We start from the raw sequence: 20557 nt of genomic DNA on the forward strand, positions 1-20557 counted from the left end.
ATAATGTATAGGCAAGATCACATAGCAAATATCTTATTGGAACACGGAGCAGATCCAGACATAACGGATGTCAATGGAAATACCCCGCGGGATTACGCGTTTGATGAACATAGAAGAAACATATTCGAAGATTGGAAATGTATAAGAAGCCGCAAGAGAAAAGCTTTTGACAATGAATAAAACTGAAGCAAAACAAAAAATTAAAAGAACCAACAAAAGTTTATTACCACTACTACAACAAAAACACTAAAATGAAAATATTACGACAACAAAATTGCATTCATTAGACAGAATCTTCGAATTCCTCCAGCAGGCATTCCGGTAAAAACACCGCAGACCGAGAAGTGGGATAGAAAATATCCTCGCCTGACTCCAACCACCACAACAACCTAGCGAGATGTTGAGGATAAAGATCGCGGTATCTCGCATATCCAGGATATCGGCTAAAAAACAGATAATAACAATACGTTAACAAAATCGGAAACCTAAAAAAAAAAAAGAAAGAAAAGGAAAACCAACTCACACGTAGTAATAATCACCGATCCAAACTCGCTGAAAGCCAAAATCGCAAGCAGAGGAAGGAGCACAGGGATTATTGAGTAGTGAAAACAACAGCAACTGCACTACCAATTCCTTGTCCTCGGGTCGAAATCGAGCAAAGAAACGAGACGGCGAAGAAAACAACAACACCCCCATCAGATGCAAAACATCATCAAAATTGCCCCGATGGCGCAACAAAAATTGTAAAGAGTCAACCTCCATTTTAAAACTCAAAACAAAAGACACGAAACGACAATGAACGACAGAAAACCAAGAACCGACGTAAAAGAACGGCAAGAAAAAACTAAAAGAAGAGAAGAGAAGAAAAGCATACAAGAAAAAACGATTGAAATCTGCAGTAGCATTCCAGTAAAAAGGAACGTAGATCATCAATTATTAACTAACACTTTATTAACATAAAGACAATGAATAACGGTATAGAAAACATATCTTGTATTTTGTGCCTCATACTGTAGCCCAACAAACAAGAATAACGGTGAAGGAAAGAAAGTAGGTGACGGGTAAAAAACAAGTTTTCACCTAACCATTGCCACGCCACATGCCGAAGAGAAGTAAGGAGAAGAAGAAAATCAGAAGACAAAGAGAAAAATTGGAGGACCAATTTCTTCTTGCCGAAGGGGGGAAGGAATGTAATAGACCGCAGCAACTCCTCCTAGCAACAGCAGCCCCACCCAGCAAGAAGGTCGTCACGAATGCAACCTCCCCTGCGGATAATAGTTAATGATAAAAGTAAAAGTTATTGTAAACCCCTCCCTTCTTAACCTTCAATCTTGTGGTATATAAGTGCATGGTTGTATCGTCTTAAGTAGATTTAGTTTACTGGCAAATACACAGTCTAGAAACTATTACACCTTGTAGTCCAAAATTTTAATACTATGCTCTTCTTTGGTATAGGACTGCAGTGGTATCACCTTCTTCTTTTTTTTGTAGAAGATCCCTATTACATCTAGACAAAAAAATTTTGTTAATTGAAGTAAGTTTTTTTTAAATTTTCCTCACCAATTATTTCTCGATCAGCAATGTCCCCAATGCTGCTAACAGACATATAATTGTAAGCTAAGTCAGGAAATTCTTCGTTTTCTATAGCATTCACTAAACTTACCTGCAGGTTGTCAAATTTTTAATGTATTTTACAATGTGTTATTTTAAATAAACTTACTGTAGTCGACTGTGTTGACACTAACGTTCTTTTGTTTAAGATCCTGGAGTATTCCTTAGTGCTCGTAATAACTAAAACTTTTCTTATTAGGTGAACTTTTCCTACCTAATTTATAATGTTATATATTTTGTCAAACTTACTTCAAATTTATCCACATATTTTGTAGTTTTCTCTGGGCCCCATACGTTGAGACGGATTTCGTCACCATTTCCGTCAATCAAATTTATTATAAGGCAAGTATTCGAATGCGTTAAGAAAGTAACTTTATGAGTAACTCGACATTTAATAGGCCCTCTACAAAATTTTAATAGATATTACTTTTTAGGATTTACATAGTTAAAAATGTTATCACTTACTCTAGAAAACCCAGAGGAATATCCGCAAAACCTTTTGTTGTAGGAAGTTCGCCTGAGCTAAAATGGGCACGTTTTTCGCCATTACTTTTTCCCTTTTCTTCTATCTTTCTTTTTAACGCCCTAAATGACATGGTGTTAATTAGGCAAGCCCAGAGAATGCGTGTTCATACCACTGAGAGTATGGTTCAACTAGCCTGTTTTCCTTCAATACATTTTCAGGTCGACGATGCTTAGGTAATGGCTCGTTATGCACTTTTGCTTCCCCCCTCCCTTACATATTCAGAATTTTGTAATCCCCTACCCATACTTCTTTTGTTGAATATTGAAAAGCAAAGGTAGTGTTTCAGACCCTAACTCTAACTTATTTTTCATTTTCTTTGTTTTAGGAACAGTCTCAAGGCCAATTTACTGTTTTTTCTGGTAACATGATTTATTCCATTTGGGTTTAGTTTTCCTTTTCAATTTTTAAAATTTAATCCATAACATTATTTTTTAAATGTAAGGATTGACTGGAGATTCTGAAGGCCAAGGCTATTTCCCTCTTTCCAGTAACGTATTTAAATTGATTTAAAAATGCCTCCAAAAGGTAGGAAAACTTTTAATTCGAGGAAGGGATCATTCGCCTCAAAAAATAATAAAAAACGAAAAGTATACCTGATTCAATTTTTTATGATTTAATATAATAATTAATTTTCTTTCTGCTTCTTAACTTCAATATTTAGACCTCTGAAAATTCCGCTTCAAATTCTCAGGGATTGCAGGAAAACAATTTTGTTGACATTGAAGTTGAGGTAAACCTGTTCTTCAACGTGAGATTTTACTGTTTTTTGTTTACTCTTATTAAATTATTTTATTAAGGTGGGTGAAGGTTTTATTGAACTTGGTGAAATGATCACAGAAGCAAATCAAAATCTTCCATTAGAGATTGAAGTATTGTCGACAAGTATTCAAGATCCAATATTTAACCTGCATCCCGTATTGTCGTCAAATACGCAAGCTCCTATATTAAACCTTCATTGTAAAGAGACACCATCTGCCCAAAAACTAGTGAATTTTGAAAAAGACCCAATCGTTGCTTTATTAGCTTTGGCTGTAAATTCTGGACAAAACAGATTTTCCGCGTCAGCTAAGCTTTATGGGTCTACTCCGGAAGAAGAAAGAAATTTACTTGAAGAACTGAAACGTGAAGTTGAAGGGAATTTTGACATTCGTGACTCGCGGTAGAATCGTCGATGAATTTAGCAGTAGTGTTTTGACAAAGACTCCCTTCTTTTGGGCTGTGCTTGCTGCGGAATTAGAGCTTTCCAAATGAACAAAGTGCTCTACCTTCCAGTTCCTGTCGCTGAATTAGATTTGCTTAAATTAAACGAAGAACGTCAATTGTTGTTTTACGCAATACCCAACCCATATCAGCTATGTGTTAGCGTATACCTTTCGAGTTCAGGTTAGTAGTTTTCTTTAACCTAACCTTACCTAACCATAGTTCGTCAATTAATTTTGGGCTTTGAATTGGTTATTTGTCTCAACAGGTAAACTTTATCATCTTCATCCTGAACTGGTAAAAGACGGTATTGCTTCACTTTGTTCTACTTGCCACCGAAATATCAAAAGTAGTAAACCGAAAATTCCAAAACTCTGTATCGCTGCTGGTATTGACTTTGGTCATCCTGGTCGATTAGGACTTCCACAGTTAACTCTCTCAGAAGAACTTCTTATTTGCCGCAGTCGTCAATATGTCTCAATTTTGAAACTTGACGGATATAATGCTTCCGAACGACAAAAAGCAAAAAGGGTCACGTGATTACGTACCCCCAACCAGATGGCACTACAAAATCGGCGGAACTTCAGAGATTGAATTCAAATTTTGGTAATCAGTCATTTTTTTTACTATAATTACTATGTTGTACTAACCTAACCTAACCTATCTAAACCTAACCTAAACTTTCCAACGACCTTTTATTTATCTAAATTTAAATTTATTATTTATAGATGGAGGAGAGTATCCTCGAACGGAAAATTTTGGTGAATTTCTCTCGATTTGTTTTATCAGTTCTCGACTACAATTCGACTCTTTAATTCCAACTCGTTTCGGAGACGTCAATGAACTGCGCGTCCGAGTCGATGTTGTCTATCTTTGGCTTCATGCTCTTAAACATCTCAACCCTTTATATCGCAATGCTTCTATCATTGAAACAGAAGCAATGCATATGAAGTTGCAAAATATTTTGGTAGAATTAATCGAAAATGCTTCAATAGTTGACGCAGAAACTGAAATTCAAATCGATCGTTTGGTAACCCCAGAAGGATTATCTGATGTGCCAACAGATGAAATTCAAGATTCTGATAAAAATCCAGACATGCCATTGCCCGTTTCTCTCCTAACTCGTAGTTTGCCTGTAACTACGGACCAAACACAATCTGTTAGGATAGCTTTAAGGGGTCTTTTAGGTAATTTTTTTATTGTAAATATTCACGTAAACCCATACCGATTTAGTGATTCTTTTATTTGATATATTTTCAGAAACCTTAGATACATCCGCAAACGTTAATGTCCTACATTCGTCCCATGGAGAACCCCTAAATTCCGAAAACGTGAATGAAAGGATTGACCAACATATAAGCCAGGTAACCTTTATAATAGTGTTTTGTTGGCTTGAGATACTTGAAAAGGCGTTCTTAAAAGTAACGCCGATACTGAAGCGTTACTATATCAAGAGCGGCATTAAATCGATATCGATTCCGCTACCGGTATTAACAACACAACTTTACTGTTCAAATATTTTCTTTATTTTTCAGATTCATATCGAGAGGGAAGCTTCACCCTTCAATGAATTTGAAGAAAATGACAGGCTGTTTTATTCAACGTTTCCATTTCTCTTCATTTTGGGCTGTGGGCTTGAATCAAGTGGAACTGTGTCTTCATCTTACGTGAGACACATGATGTTCCAATTTACCGGAAGTTTTTCATCATGTATTCGTCTCATCTTTGTTCTATTCGACCAGCTTCAACGTCACGCAGCTTCTCGCGTAATCGCTTCCAGGGTAAAGTGCAATCCAATATCGTTTGACACTTTTTCCAAGTGGGTTAATGATCCAGCATTTATTGATCAGTAGAAAGAAGCAGCAAAAGATCCTAAATCAACTTCTTCTTTGAAGTTATTAAACAAATTAAACGTACACATCAAGTCGTGCACTTCAAGAATTCCATTCACTTCAAGTCAACGAGCAGTTTCTTTATCAAACCTAATTGGAATGCGTTACATGTTTGGACTTCCTAGTATATTTTTTACTTACGCTCCAGATGATGTAAATGGCACCTTAAATATCATACTCTCATTACCTCAGAAAGATAACAATAATTTCCTTGCTGATGGAACCGGCTTATCAGAAGCAATTCAAAATAATGTTGCAGTTTTTCAAGAAATACCTATCACTCCTCACCATTTACGATTTCTTTTGGCAAAAGGACCTCTTGCTGCTGCCGAAATCTTTAGACTTTTAACCGAAACGGTTTTTACCACTCTGCTTGGGACCCCAACAGAGCATTCTTCCAAAAAGACAGTGCCATTACCGAGCAGAAGTTTTGGAGTTTTTGGTGTTCCGATTGCCTCATTTGGATGTGTAGAAGAACAGGCCAGAGGTTCGCTACATTTACATGTAGTTTATTGGGGAAGTTTGCCATGCCAGCTCCTTCAAAATTCAGCCATCTATCCAGAACTCTTATGTACCGTTACCAAAGCAATCGATGAGATGTTTAAGGCTGAAGTAGATTTGGCAGTCCACGTAGAACAGTTAATCGACAAATTCAACGGAGTAATGCCAATTAAACCTTCGCTCTTAAAAGCACATCATCCTTTACGTAACCCGGAAAAATTCAACCAAGATGTCCAGAAAACTGTAGTTATTTGCAACTGTCATAGTCATTCGCATACCTGTCACGTTGGAAAATTTGGAAAAATTGGCTGTAGAATGCGTCGTGCGCAAACAATGGTTAAGAGTACGATGTGTACTCAAATTGTGCCTGCTGAAGACAGTAACGGACATCGAAGCTATAAATTACTTGAAGTAGTTCAACCCCCCGAAATTGACTCGCAACGAAGCAGAAATATTTCAAGAATCCCGATTCCATTAAGAGACAAAAGGCTCATCATGTGGGAATTAATGCGTCGTTCCTTCCCTCCAATCCAATATGGAAATTCAAGTTCGTACATCCTCTATTTTCATATTTTATTTTCATTTCGGGTAATTATTTATTTTCGTCATTTGGCATTGGTTTTTGCATGGTTGTTAGGGCTGTTAATACCGATAACGGAGTCGATACCGATAGTATCGCTGCTAGCGTTACTTAGGTTCGTGAACAGCAAAAACTGTAACGACAGACGAAGTTTCGCTATGGGAATATCGCTAGCGACGCTACTATCGGTATCGATTTCGCAACCAGCTAGATTCTATGCAGTAATAAAGATTGCTTATGTTTTCGGTTGTAAACCAAGCTAAAAATACTAATTAAAAAAATTTTCTTTTTCGTTTAGCTGATACGTATCTTCCTGAAATTCTGTTAACGAAATTCAATCAACTCCGCCAAGAACAAAAAGAACTACTGACCCAGGTTTTGGTAAATAGGAATGGACTAATTGTTGAATACAACGGAACAATTTCGGCGATGCTTGGTTGCAACACAAATGTTAGCATTTTAGGAAGTGAAGAACAAGCGAAAAGTACATTGCTATATCTCCTTAAATATGTGACAAAGCCTCCTACTGAAATTACGCATAGCATCAGCCTTATCCATCACGCAAGACGAACAATTGAAAACTATCCGTCTGTGGCAGAAGATAGCGGAACTGATAAACGGACGGCTATGCATCTTCTGAACCGAGTTACCAATCAAATCAGTAGCACTATCGAAGTTTCTTCGTCATTTGCTTCGCTTGCTATTTTAGGTAATTTCAAAATTGAGCGCTCTTTTTTCCATTTTGAAAAATGTTATTTCTTAGGTGGACCGGCCGAATTTACGTCTTGCTCTTTTTTTAAAGTTTATGTTCACGAAGCTTTTAAGTTTGCGGAAGAGCACCCTGATTACGCCGCTTCAATAATTTCAATTGATAATGCTCAAGAGTTTGAAAATTTGCCTGGAGATGAATTTGAAGAAGAGGAGCCGAGTGATGACGAAGAGTTGGCTAGTTCTGATAAAACAACTAATTCAGCTAATGGTGAAATGAATGATTTAGATGTCCTTTTTGCCGAAGAAAGTGAACCTCAAGTGTTTACACCAAGTGAAGAAAACAGTGATCATAACGAAGACCATTCAACTGCAGTCATTTACACTGGAATAACTGGAAAAATTGCTGTACCACAGCATATTCACTACTCTCACCGGGGACCAGAACTCCACGATTACAATCTTTATGAGTTTGCTTCCATTGTCGATGTAGTTCCGAAAAAAAAGTCAGTAGCCGTACCAATCATCACTTTGAGTCCCGAGGACTCAGTTGAAGATAATCAGTTTTATCAAGAGGTAGATTAAATATAAATTTTTTTTTAACCTTTTTCATATCCCCACAATTCAATAATTTATGATTAGTTAAATGATCAAAGCCGAAGTGTTGGACGTCCATCTAATGGCTATTTTAATTTTGCTACAACACACCCGCTTTATGCCACGCATCAAATCCGCCTCCGATCCAAGATGAAGGTGCCGATTCCGAAATATATCCCGAAGCCACCACCGATAAAACCAGCTAAACTTACTGAAGCCTGGAAAAAGCAAGCAAGGTTATTTTCTCGTTATTTTTTAATATTATTTCGTCCGTGGAGGTATAATTTTATTGATGCTTTATTGGTTATAAGGAAAAATACTATTCAAATATCTATTTTTTCAATATTTAAGGTACGATAATGGAAATGGTACTCTTCCAGGATCTCTAACGTGGTACGAATTTTGCAAATTCATCAAAGAGCTTGAAAATGGGATTGATGGCAATGGATCTTCAATTATTGATGTCGTTCGGTTACACTGGATCTTGAATATGAGTCATGGTTTTCGTACGAGCAGTACCGAAAGAGCTGCAGTTCAAAAGTTTGTTAGAAGATCAGCTACTATATGGGGGGTACCTGATTCTTCGACACCAATTGGAAGCTTTGAACCCAGTGAGGAACCTATTCTTGAGGATGAAACCTTATCGAGTGAAACAGCTCAATTAGCTATTGATTTGCTACGCTCTGAAGCTGCTGCTGATGACCAAATGAGTCATTTAAATTATAAAGAAAATCAATATCTACAAGCAACCGAGGCGGCTCTTGAAAAAATTCATGGAGGTATAGAGTGTGGATATTTGGTACCTCAACTTAATTTGATTGAAGCACAACGGGTGATTCATGCATTTCCAGAGATAGAACCAGATATTGCTGAAATTCTAAAAAACTTGAGTTCCAACTTTCAGGTAAGAAAATCTAAAACAATGAATGAAAGTAATGAAATGTCCACTCTCTTTCGTACAGCATTTAATTGTGGTCAGAAATTTATGGAATTTTATGAATTCTTTACATATTTCGATTTCTCATAAATTTATGGAGATTTAAAAAAATGGTCTGCCACAAATGTTCATGAAATTGAATGGACTTAAATACCTGGATAGCAATGTGATTCTAACGTACAGTATATATATTGAAAGATTATTAATTTCGGATATTTCGCCCACAGGAAAATGAAAACAATGATGACGTAACGCTACAAGTGAGTGATGATGTAATAACCTCAAATCAACCAAGAAACATCAGCAATGAGTATAACGTGGTCGATGAAAACCAATTGAACAGGGGTCAAAAATTGGTTTTTGATTGCTGCAAAACATATTTTCAGGTATGTTTGAATGTACCTTTTTCTACTATTTATCTCAAGTTGGAATGGTAGCTTAGGTATTAGTTTTTCAGTTTTAGTTATTCCACGATAAATTGCCCGATGCTACCACTAACTACATGCGATCTCTTAGTTACTTCCTGAAATTAACCCGCTTAACGTTTCATAATAATTGTCTAGGCAAAACGCGAAGCAGATATGCATGGATATGAAATTGAGAATCCTATTCATATTCTTGTTCATGGCGGACCGGGAACGGGAAAATCATTTTTGACTCGCTGCATAAACAATGCTGCACAAGAAATGGAAATGGAATACAGCATAATGTGCGTTGCTTTTACTGGTATTGCAGCAGCAAATCTACCTAATGGTAGAACCATACACAATCACTTCAACTTTACGATCAGTGACTTGAAGAAATCGACTTTTGTCCCAGACTTGTCAACGGATAAATTAAACCAACTTCGTTCACGTCTTACCACGTCCAAGCTTATATTGTTGGTAATTGATGAAATATCATATATTTCTCCTGAAGCTCTTGGCCAAATTGACAACCGTCTACGACAACTAATGGGAAAACCGGAATCTCCTTTTGGTGGAATCGCCGTTCTTTTAATGGGTGATTTTTATCAGTTACCACCCGTTTCCGAACCTTTCAATCTCTATAGTGCAACTATGAAACTTCTCGTTGACCGAAAAGAAATAGAAAATGGAGATCCTGGTCCAAGAACTAGAGGAGCTCTTCTTTTTAGCCAATTTAGGAAATTTGAGCTTTCACAACAAATGAGGGCTGCCGATGACGCTATTCACACTGCAATGCTTAATCAAATGAGAACGCCTGATCCTGGATGTCGCTACATAAATTCTGAACACCTTGCCTCAATAAAAATTTTGACAACCAACGACATTCAAGAAGACAATTTGTGGCAATGGGCTCCTGTTGTTGTCACCAGCAATAAAGAACGTGTATTAATCAACAACTCACAATCAAAATTCTGGGCTTTGCAGAAAAAAACGCCAAGATTCATTTGGGAAATTCCTTTAGTTGGAGATTTGGCATAATCAATCACGACGAGCATCCATCAACATATTTACAAGACCATACTGGCACTAAAGGGTTGTTTTGTAGCTGGTGCCCCAGGTAATATAATGATAGAAACATAAGCCGCTTGTATGTAAATTAATTTTCTTTTGACTTTTAAAGGTTACCTTACCCAAAATATTAATCCTTCTCTAGGACTTTCAAATGGAACCCCAGTTAATTATCATTCTTTGACTTTAAGTCCACTTGAAGATATGCACAGTGTAATGGAAATGATGGTGAACAACGATGGGTCAGATATCTTCCTTAAATTTCCACCCACATATATACACGTTGAGGTTCCAACTTTGGACCCAGTTTTATTTCAACATAAATCTTTGTTCAAAGATAAAGTTATTATTCCGGTGAAACTGAAGTCCCAGACAGAGGAGCACAAAATTCATTTTCCTTTGAAAAATAACCATTTAACAGTTAAAGGGAAGGCACATGCGGTAGTTTTGGCTTTTGCTATTACTGTCCATAAAATGCAAGGCCAAACATGTTACCGGTTGATTTTAGATATTAATCAACGCCCTTTCAAACCTTCACTAACTTACCATGGTATTTATGTTGCACTTTCACGTGTTCGAAAGAGTCGTCACTTGCGTCTACTACCCCTGCAACCCTTTTCAACAAACTTTAATTACCTTTCTGAATTACACCCTCCCAAAACCTTAACACATTGGCTCGGTAGATTTAATACTGAAGGAGTCTGGTCCGTTTAATTTTCATTTTTTTCCCGAATAATTTGGTTTGAATGTATTAATAAACTATATACTACAAATACTACGTGAACGCCCACGAATCATCCGGGGAAATGCTGCTCTTTCTCGCTTTTCTGTAGAATCATTATTTTTGACCATGCCCTAAAACCACGTTGAACCTCCCAAAACCTTAACACATTGGCTCGGTAGATTTAATACTGAAGGAGTCTGGTCCGTTTAATTTTCATTTTTTTCCCGAATAATTTGGTTTGAATGTATTAATAAACTATATACTACAAATACTACGTGAACGCCCACGAATCATCCGGGGAAATGCTGCGCTTTCTCGCTTTTCTGTAGAATCATTATTTTTGACCATGCCCTAAAACCACGTTGCAACGCGTTGCTAGTTAAAACAAAGAAAATGAAATACAAAAGTCATGTTAGCGAACGTCATAGACGGTGTTGATCGTGACATTGTTTTTAACTTCGATAGCGTAAAATGATTTCGTCCCTTGAATGACGAAGCGTGAGCATTTTTTCGCAATGTATTCTGCTTTCTGCACACCAACACCGTTGATGAGTTATTGCCAACGTCGATATTACCTCGGACACCCAAACTAACCAAATCAGCATCTCCATTGATTTTACCTCCGGATTTCAGTAGAAAGCGAATGGCAGTGATCTTCCTATGGTGAACAAACCAAAACATTTTCAGTTGTAAAATCTCCGACCCACACATGATGAGGAACAGTATGTTCTGATTATTATACGAGATTTTTATTACATTGGGTGACTATTGCGGTTCACAACCGTTACAACCAAGATTTTTGATCAAATTAAATATGGAAGGCGTGTGGATGTAGTTCATTCCAATCTTCGGACGGATTGGCGAAGCATCCTAGCGAAAGAAAAAACAAGGAATTTACGTAATAGTTTGAAAACAAAAAGATATAGAGATAAGAGATAACCCACTATGTCTCCTTCTTTTTCTTTTCTTCCAGTTTCCGTCAACCTTTTCTCTGCCTACCGTTGCTAGGATGACAGAAAGCCACCAAGCTTGTGTATATATAACACACTGTGCATAGTAGAATGAATGAGGTGCAATGAAAGATGCTGTGGCCGTATAAAAAAAAACACACCGAGTTGACCGCGCTTGAAAAATCATACCATACACACACCACTTTCTCATTCTCTCTTCTTCGTTCTTTATTATTTAATTCTATAGAGCTGCTTGTAGTGTTGTTAGTTTAACCTTATGCCATTGGTAGAAACCACGGCGACTGATCAATCAACTTTCGTTTAAAAAAAAAATGAGCTGGTTAATCTCATGCCATTGTTAGAAACAACGACGAGAAGAACGACGATCAAATAAGATATGGTACTTGTATGTTCTCAAGCTAAAGGGGAATTGGCAAATCCCGTACAAAGTAATTTTGGAATGTGTGATGAAGAGGAGCTAAGAAAAATTTACAAAATCAAAGAAGTAGAAATGAAAACTATACCATTGTTGGATTCTGTCATCAACAGAATTTCCACCAAAGAGATAGTTACATTGTAACCCATAGCCAAAAACTAAATATTGAGTAGTGAAATCAACTTTATTCTTCATTCATATTTGATTGTACATTTCACAATTTTCACTTCATCAGTTGGCCTGTCATCTTTATGTATTCTGCTGTGAGTCCCTATTAGGTATACCTTCTCGAAGGTTAGCCAACACGTCATTCTGCTTGTGGATGGTGAGATTTGCATACATTGTTCTTTCACAATAAATCTTAATTTGTACACACATTTTCCCTTTGGAAGTTGACTTACAACTTGATAATAATGGCAACATACTTGCTGGTCGATTTGCTGCTAGTGACATTCGACATACAGCAAGAAATTAAAAATACGGCCGACACCTCATCATTACCCGTTTTCCGTGAGCCTTACCTCCTGAGATTTATTAATTATAACGGTCTGGCTTTCTTCCTACTGGCTAATTTTCTGACGGGGCTAGTCAATATGACGTATGATACGATTCACATGACGCCGATGGCTTCAGTTGTACTCCTCTTCAGTTATTGCACTGTGCTCTGCCTTTGCGTGGCCGGCATGTATTTGTGGCGTATGCGAATTTTAAGTCGCTGTTTATGCTTGTTGTGTACATTTCCAATACAGATGAAAGGCGTTGACGATTTCCAGACCATGTCTCTGGTACGTAATGTCACTTTTATTGTTTTATCACTCCACAGTCTTAAACAATAATAGTTAAGTGATGTCTTAGGGTGAACACACTGTTTCGGTGGAAGGGGAGAAGAAGGATCAAAGCAATGAGAATGTGGAATGAGTTTGGGAGTATAGTTTGGATAAAAGAAGCGACCATTACATCATGTCGTTTAATTTTTGTTAAGAAATTTTTTTGAAGGCACAAGATTTTGTCTGTAAAAAGAATCCGAAGAGATTATAGTAAACCCGTTTTAGAACGGCCTAGTCACACAAGATCATATGGAAAAAGATGAAAAGAAAACAATGGGAAAGCTTGAAGAAAACAAATTTGGCACGCTGCAGTTTCCAAGAATGCACCTTTTTAAGTGAAGGGGGGAGATTCACGGTAATTGATATTGTTTCTCGACCAAATGTACATCAAATGCAAGTAGAGGGAGGAGACTGCTATAGGCTGTCAACTGAATTCGGTAGGTTTGGGATAACGTAGAAAAAAATAAAAATAAAATAAAAATAAATGATGGACTGTTGACAGATGCTCGGTTGGAGAGGGTAATGCAACTGTCCGGAGGACCAGCGGCAATGGGAGTTTCGATGCTATCAGGTTTCTAACTTTCTACTTTTGGCAGGTGCGGTAGAACTCCGAGCGGTCGCTAATGACTTGCAAGTAGTCGGTCATGCGCACATTCATGGCCATAACTTGCTCAGAAAGGTCTGTCAACCGACGCTCATGCAACAAGTATTCATCCTCCATTTCTAAACATAGGGGCAGAAAAAAGAAATTTAGAACAAACGTTATCTATACTTTAACCGCACCAAACGGAGTCAAGTTAATACTGTAACAGTATGTTGTATTGACGGTTCACAAGACTAAGACTGCCCACTGATACACGACCACGGGGGACTATATATGGGGGAAACACTGACGTCACACGTCCGGTAGCATTCCATACCGGATCACATAACGTGGTCATTGACCACGTGACATCCCCCTCTAGCTGCATTCGTCCCCGAATGCATTACTAAAAAAACAAACATTACAAAAAAGATATACCGAAAGAAAACCGGGAACATTGGTACATGATATAGGCCACATGACACCCCCCAAAAAAACATCATCCTTTTTTTTCGGCGGTACTCCACCGCCGCGCACGTCGCTTCTTAGCTTCTTCTTCTTCGAACTCCTCCACTATCCGTAGGCGTTCCCGAAGGTCGGCCCTATTAACGTCTCCTTTTCTCCCGTGGCACCACTGGATGCTGAACACAGCCACACTGGCCATGAACAACGCTGCTCCCACACCCCATAGCTCGAATGGGTATGTATGATGTTCCGCCGCTCGTTTTTCCCTCTCCGAGTCGTCTACTGAGTCGTCTACCGACCGCAGTTGAGTAGGTGGGAAAAGTTCCCCCATCCGCGGTCCTAGTAGTCCTAGCAGAAGGAGAAAAGCCCCCACTGCCACCTGCGGCATTTTTCCGTATCGTACTGGTGGCATCCGGACTCGTGTCGATCGACGCACCTGATCGTCCACCCTTTCATTTCGAGCTTCTTGCACCTCCTCGTCCAGGGGTATAGTCTCTCTAGTTTCAGCCTCTCGGTCACGGATGTCCTTTCCCCTGGCCTCTATTGTCTGCCCTACTGCCGTACACAGTCCTAGTTGGTCTCCGGGCCACGAAAAATAGTCGCCATATTCCACTAACACTTCTCGGATCTTTTCTCTGTCTGTCGGCATTAATCCTTCTCCAATCCTGCTTTCAAATTCGTGCTCCCGACGCGCTTTCTTCTCTGCCCCTGCTGCACGCCAGTAGCGACGGCTACTGGCGTGTCTCCCTCCTTGATTTCGGTCACTGGCTCGATTATTCCTAACACCGTCCCCTCTTCAATCCATTGTTTGTGGTCCGATAAGTGGGTTATCGCCATCTGTCCGATTGTTCCCACTCCGCTAACTAGGACCTTTCCCGTCGACACCCTTTTCGTCCTCTGCAATGCTTGGGATGGTTCCACCAGTGCACCTTCGCCAAACCCATTCAAATCTAGTGGTTGAGTTGCGACCACTTTCCTCGATCGGGGTGGGACCCAGCATCCATTCTGGACTACTAGTTTCGGTGCTTCCTCCGGCATCTCTTCCACCGGTGCTCCCATGGCAGTGTCTCCAATGAAGATCTCCGGTAGCGCCCCAATCTTCATCCGCGTTCCAAGTTTTTCCAACATGTCCTTCCCCAGAAGTAAGTCGATGTCGCCGTCCAGAACCAAAGCCTCCCCCTCAACGGTCATCCTCCCATCTGATACTGACAGCATTGCGGCTCCTCCCGGTTGAATCTCCTTGCCGTCAACTGATACTAGACGATTTGCGCGCCATAGTGTCACTGTTATTCCTAGTTCTCTTACTAATTTGGGCGAACACACGGACACTCCCGCCCCTGTATCTATCACGGCAGCCACCCGTTTTCCCCAGCACCACACATCCAGTACTACCATCCTCTGGATGTCGATTTTCAGAATTGGCCATGCTACTACCTCCGGGTCTACATGCTGTGTCCCTACTAGACCAATTACTTGCCTACCCTCTCCAGCGAATCGCACCTGCCGTTGCTGTTGTGGTGCCCCTCCTTCTCGCTGGGAGCTCGGGCAGTCACGACGTATGTGTCCTATCCCTTCACACCCGTAGCATACGACCTGTCCGTCCGGCGTCCGACCCCTCAGGCCTCCCTGACCGTATGTTCTTGTTGGACACTCTCTCCCGATGTGTCCCTCCGTCTTACATCTGCTGCAGATAGGTTCCCCATCCGAAGTCCATTTCAGTATCGATCGGTTATCCGACCGATACTGTTGACTCTCCGCTCTTTCTCCTTGCTGTTCGGCTGCCCCTGATGCGTTCCTCAATGCAACGGCTCCCATCAGTCCCTCTAGCAATTTTTCTAATCGATCCATTCTCTCACTTCCCGCCGTTGGTGTTTGTTTTCCGACCACGCCCATCGCCCATTCCTCGTGTCTTGCTCGGGAAGTCATTTCCTGATACCGCTTAATTTCTTGAAGGAATTCGTCACATGAGTTGGGTTTCAAACTCCAGAGTTTCTCTAGTAAACTTGGCTTGAGTCCTCTCCATAGGTGCGCCAATCTCGTAGCTTCGGACATATTCGGGTCTACTCTGCGGCATAAATCCAGGATGTCGTAAAAATACTCGATCGTGGATTCTTCGATTCCTTGTTTGCGTTCTCTCAGTTTCGCTTCATTGAATCGATTCTGATTGACTGGCTTGAATTGCTCCAACAGCTGTGTTTTAACTCCTGGTACAATTGGCGGTCCTGCATCATCCTCCCATTCGGCTGCTAGTTGTCCCGCGGCCTCTTTGTATGAGTACCACTTCTGTGCTGCCCCGGACAGCGACAGCTCCGCGTGGTCGCGAAGTTCTCCATCTCCCCATCGATTATATCTCCCGATTCTTTCGTATCGATGCATCCACTGCACGACGTCTTCCCCGTCCTTCCCCCCGAAGGTGGGTGGGGATTGGAATTTTATCTGTGCGGCCATCGCGTGCCTTGCGCCCACTTGCTGTTGAGCTGCTCTGAATCCCCGGATGTAGCTACTGATATTCGACGATCTTCTTCTCAAATCCGTGAAATCCCACTCTGGCTGCTCTTCTCCGTGTTCTCCCGATCCTTCTTCCTCTTCGGCGTCCTCCCACCGCTCAGTTTCCTCCTCACTGAATGTGAGATGATACTCCCTGCTGAACGGATGCCGGTCGCTGCTCCTGTTGGGGTTCGTTAGCCCCGTCCTCTATTTCTCCTCGCTCTTCCGTTCCGCTTTCCCTCAACGGTCGACTGCGCGTCCTCGCCCGCCCCTGGGATGCACTCCCGATCTCGGGTATACCCCAACTACCCTGTGCCACGAACCGTCCCCGAGCGTCTCGGATTCTCTCCCCGCTCCTTACGTCCTCCTCTTCTATCATCTACTTCCCACAATCCTCGCACCGCCTGTTTCTTGCCGAACTCTTCGGCTCCCGGTTCACTTCTCCGCTTCTTGCCAACAACTTTGGCTCACGGTTCACTTCTCCGCTTCTTGCCGAAAACTTCGGCTCACGGTTCACTGCCCCGATTCTTGCCGAACACTTTGGCTCACGGTCACTTCTCCGCTTCTTGCCGAACTCTTCGGCTCACGGTTCACTGCCCCGATTCTTGCCGAACACTTCGGCTCAAGGTCACTTCTCCGCTTCTTGCCGTACTCTTCGGCTCACGGTTCACTGCCCCGATTCTTGCCGAACACTTTGGCTCACGGTCACTTCTCCGCTTCTTGCCGAACTCTTCGGCTCACGGTCACTTCTCCGATTCTTGCCGACCACTTCGGCTCACGGTTTCCGCTATCCACTTTCCCTCAATGTACCCGTCTGCCCCGTCTTAAACCTTTTCACCGTTTTCCCCCCGGCGTCTCTCCTTCGTTATGCTTCCCCCGATTGCCCTACGGTCGGAGCCGTGACCCCGTACCCCAACAATTTAAGGTGCTAAAACCAGTTGGGTCGTCGACTCTCAGGGGTCCCTGACAGCCACCGCCTCCGTAGCACAGAATCGAACAGAAACACAACCACAAAAGAGACTTACCGGAGGTTCTGCATCTCCACCATGTAACAGTATGTTGTATTGACGGTTCACAAGACTAAGACTGCCCACTGATACACGACCACGGGGGACTATATATGGGGGGGAAACACTGACGTCACACGTCCGGTAGCATTCCATACCGGATCACATAACGTGGTCATTGACCACGTGACAATACAAACATACATTTAAGTTCTTGGACTTTGGCAAACACGCTTGCCGTCAGCCGATTAGCCTTATCTTGAAGACGGGCGGAGCGTTCACGAGCGTCACCACTTCTTGCCGTTTTCTCTTCCAAAGCCCGCAGGGCTCGCTGATAAGCCGTGTCCAACTCTGATGCGCCTTGTCCGGCGCGGGTAACTAACGATGCAGCCACGTCAGACTCGCGGGTCGCTTCTTTAACATCTCGCTCGTTCTTTATCAGCTTTCGCTGCAATTCACGTAACCTTTCCCGCAGTCCCTCGACCTCCTGGACTGATTCACTGGCTTTGGCTTGAACGTCGGCCGTCTCATTTAGATGCGATACAGCTGCGCTAATATCCTAGTAGATGACGTGAGGAAACATAAAAGATATTATAAATTTATGAGACAGTAGGCGAAATAAAGCCTTTACCTTATCAGCCGTTTGAATAGCTTCTTCTGCCTTGTCTTGTGCGGCTTTAGCGGCAACCAAAGAGTCGAGCACTTGCTGAACAACAGTCAGAATTCCCTGGGCATGGGCTTTGGCGGTGTCGGCACGATCTTTGAGTGCTTTTGCTGAAGCCAAATCACCAGACGTCTCGGCCAGAATGGCGTCAATGCTGGTCAGGGAAGAGAAAGTGTCGTTATTGCGTCGTGCTAGGTCAGTGATCTGTTCGGGTCGTAACGAAATACCCTTAGACAAAACATCAGTAGCCAACGATCGGATGTCGGCCGGACTTGCACCAGATTCTTCAAGGAATTCGTCAATTTGGTTCATCAATTCGTCCACTTGCTGGGTGGAGGATCCCTGCGGATCGCAGTTGCAAGGCCGGCACGAGTTGTCAGATGGATTACCCCAATAATTGGTGCGACACTGATCACACTTCCGCCCACCGAAGCCCTGACGATTAAAAATTACTGAAAAAAAATGAAGAACAACACAGTCTAACTCCAGTAATTATTATTATTATTTTCCAAGCTTTCTATATTTTACTTGCTTTGTTGTCATTAGGTTCGAAGTCCAGAGGGAAAAAGCATTCTTGGAGTTCTCCCTCTTTGCTATGTGGCATGGATTTGCTATAGAGGCAATTCACATCGCGGTTTCGCGTGTCAATTGTTTCGATGTCCGCCATTTTCTCTGGTTGTTTATGTCATGTTTTGCGTTGTCTGTATTGGCTGAAAGTGTTATTTCCCAATACAAAGTGGATTTTGTGAATCAGTGTTTAATTTTTTTCAATTTTTTTTTGTGTCAGTTAATTGCTACGTATCTTAGTTAGTATGTATAGCAATTTCTGTTTCCAGATCACATTTCTTGTATTTTTAAAAAAATCTTTTCTGTAGGGCTGTCAGAAGATAAACGTAAGTATGCAGCAAAACTATTAATAGTAGGTTGTGATTGCCCCTATACAATTCACGAAGAGTATTGGTGCAATGGACTTAGCATCGCAGGAAAAATGCCACTGGTAACCAATCTTGATTTGGTAAATTACCTGCTATGTTCCAAGTCTCCATACACGCATGAAGATTTAAAGGCTTACAAGGGCCTTGAGACCTACAAGAGATTTATCGATGGGGGAATTGGATCATTTTGTGCAATCAGTCTTTTAAACAAAAATTTGTTGATGAAAGCGAAGGTTATTACTCTTCATTTGTTTATTTGTAACATTACTATAACATATAACTTTTTGATGTCATAACGTATAAATAAATTATACTTCATAATTTGTATTACCTCTTGAACATTTAAAATTACTCTTCTTGACTCTCTATCCATGGCTGACTTAGCGTTAACATACACTTTGTCAAGATTCAGGGATGGGGCCCAGTCTGGGTGTGTTTCTCCAGTGTACTAAAAAGGTTTTCCTGTGTGATTTCAAATAGAAGAATTAGATAGACACATTCACTATTAATAAATTTGTTGAGACTTACCTAGAACAAAATGTGCATTACAAACTCTAATGTTATTTGTTTTTGCAACCCGGGGCACAACAATATTGAAAACCCATGACAGCCCTACAGAAAAGATTTTTTTTAAATACAAGAAATGTGATCTGGAAACAGAAATTGCTACACATACTAACCAAGATACGTAGCAATTAACTGACACAAAAAAAAATTAAAAAAAATTAAACACTGATTCATAAAATCCACTTTGTATTGGGAAATAACATTAGGGAACACTTGCTTCATAACTTTTCCAAAGTCGGCAGTGGAGAACGGTTTTATGACATTTTCAGTACAATAGGCCCTATTAAAAGTAGCAAAATACAACATAGTAAAGTTATGACAACACCGTGGCGGCAAAAACAAAAACAAATTACCCGTATTCTTCATAGACCTCTTGTTTGGGAAGCGACACCTCAACATCTTCCTCCAAATGAGTTTGAATCCGAACAACCGTTTGCATGATTTCCGGTCGACTTCCAAGAGGATTTAACGGCCTAAATTGAGATGGAAAATACATAAGTGAGTAATATTAAATATTAAAAATTTAGAAAGATTCTCCTTTTACATTCTCAAAGGATCTATATCAGTAGACCTGCCCAGGGGTAACTTGTAGTAGAGAAGCAAGCGTTCAGTGTCGGATAATTTGTCGACTTCAAGGAGCAGGTTAGAAACAATTTTCTTTGATGCCATACTGCAAAACATGAGAAAGGTTAGATTACTACAATGACATGAACTAATTATTGAAATTCAAAAGAATTTATACCTTGGTGAGCTATCCAAAAGCTTTTCAATTTTTTCTTTGTTGACAGGATCAGAAATGTTAGACCCAAAGAGAACAGTTTGCTGAACAACTTCATTGTTGCTACTGATGTCTGAGGCAGGTACAGCAGGAATAAAGGACCAATC

General features: G+C 40.7%; 4 protein-coding genes and 2 long non-coding RNA genes across 6 annotated transcripts; 3 read left to right on the forward strand and 3 right to left on the reverse strand.

The window, feature by feature from the left end:
• Window positions 1-215: 215 nt before the first annotated feature.
• Window positions 216-783, reverse strand: LOC123467813. Its single transcript, XM_045167603.1, has 2 exons — window positions 524-783; window positions 216-443 (listed from the first exon to the last, which is right to left on the reverse strand). Exons 1-2 carry the CDS (start codon window positions 760-762, stop codon window positions 284-286), a joined length of 399 nt encoding a protein of 132 aa, XP_045023538.1. The 5' UTR covers window positions 763-783; the 3' UTR covers window positions 216-283.
• A 1519-nt stretch (window positions 784-2302) lies between these two features.
• Window positions 2303-6145, forward strand: LOC123467812. Its single transcript, XM_045167601.1, is given in 10 exon segments — window positions 2303-2310; window positions 2463-2496; window positions 2799-2867; window positions 2935-3211; window positions 3603-3863; window positions 3866-3943; window positions 4072-4524; window positions 4598-4701; window positions 5422-5935; window positions 5997-6145. Coding segments are annotated over 10 exon segments (1947 nt in total).
• Window positions 6146-9173: 3028 nt separating this feature from the next.
• Window positions 9174-10025, forward strand: LOC123467814. Its single transcript, XM_045167604.1, has one exon. The coding sequence runs from the start codon at window positions 9239-9241 to the stop codon at window positions 9995-9997; it is 759 nt and encodes a 252-aa protein (XP_045023539.1). The 5' UTR covers window positions 9174-9238; the 3' UTR covers window positions 9998-10025.
• An 8896-nt stretch (window positions 10026-18921) lies between these two features.
• LOC123467816 lies at window positions 18922-19432 on the forward strand. The gene is made up of 2 exons (XR_006641927.1): window positions 18922-18980; window positions 19046-19432. It is a non-coding gene; the product is annotated as an uncharacterized LOC123467816 (long non-coding RNA).
• Window positions 18991-19498, reverse strand: LOC123467815. Its single transcript, XR_006641926.1, has 2 exons — window positions 19437-19498; window positions 18991-19256 (listed from the first exon to the last, which is right to left on the reverse strand). It is a non-coding gene; the product is annotated as an uncharacterized LOC123467815 (long non-coding RNA).
• Window positions 19499-19852: 354 nt separating this feature from the next.
• LOC116935869 (DNA-binding protein RFX5-like) lies at window positions 19853-20364 on the reverse strand (the record flags this gene model as incomplete). The annotated part of the gene is made up of 3 exons (XM_045167602.1): window positions 20217-20364; window positions 20026-20145; window positions 19853-19952 (listed from the first exon to the last, which is right to left on the reverse strand). Coding segments are annotated over exons 1-3 (357 nt in total), but the record flags the coding sequence as incomplete, so codon positions are not given.
• Window positions 20365-20557: the final 193 nt, after the last annotated feature.

The sequence above is a fragment of the Daphnia magna genome, unplaced genomic scaffold (genome assembly GCF_020631705.1).
Source record: "Daphnia magna isolate NIES unplaced genomic scaffold, ASM2063170v1.1 Dm_contigs239, whole genome shotgun sequence".
NCBI classification, from domain to species: Eukaryota; Metazoa; Arthropoda; class Branchiopoda; order Diplostraca; family Daphniidae; genus Daphnia; species Daphnia magna.

What these genes read in the sequence shown, in the direction of transcription:
- LOC123467813 (XM_045167603.1), bottom strand. Translation starts at nt 762, where the DNA reads ATGGAGGTTGACTCTTTACAATTTTTGTTGCGCCATCGGGGCAATTTT. An exon ending in ATCGGTGATTATTACTACGT is followed by an intron (nt 444 to 523) that starts GTGAGTTGGTTT and finishes TCTGTTTTTTAG; the next exon opens with CCGATATCCTGGATATGCGA.
- LOC123467814 (XM_045167604.1), top strand. Translation starts at nt 9,239, where the DNA reads ATGGAAATGGAATACAGCATAATGTGCGTTGCTTTTACTGGTATTGCA.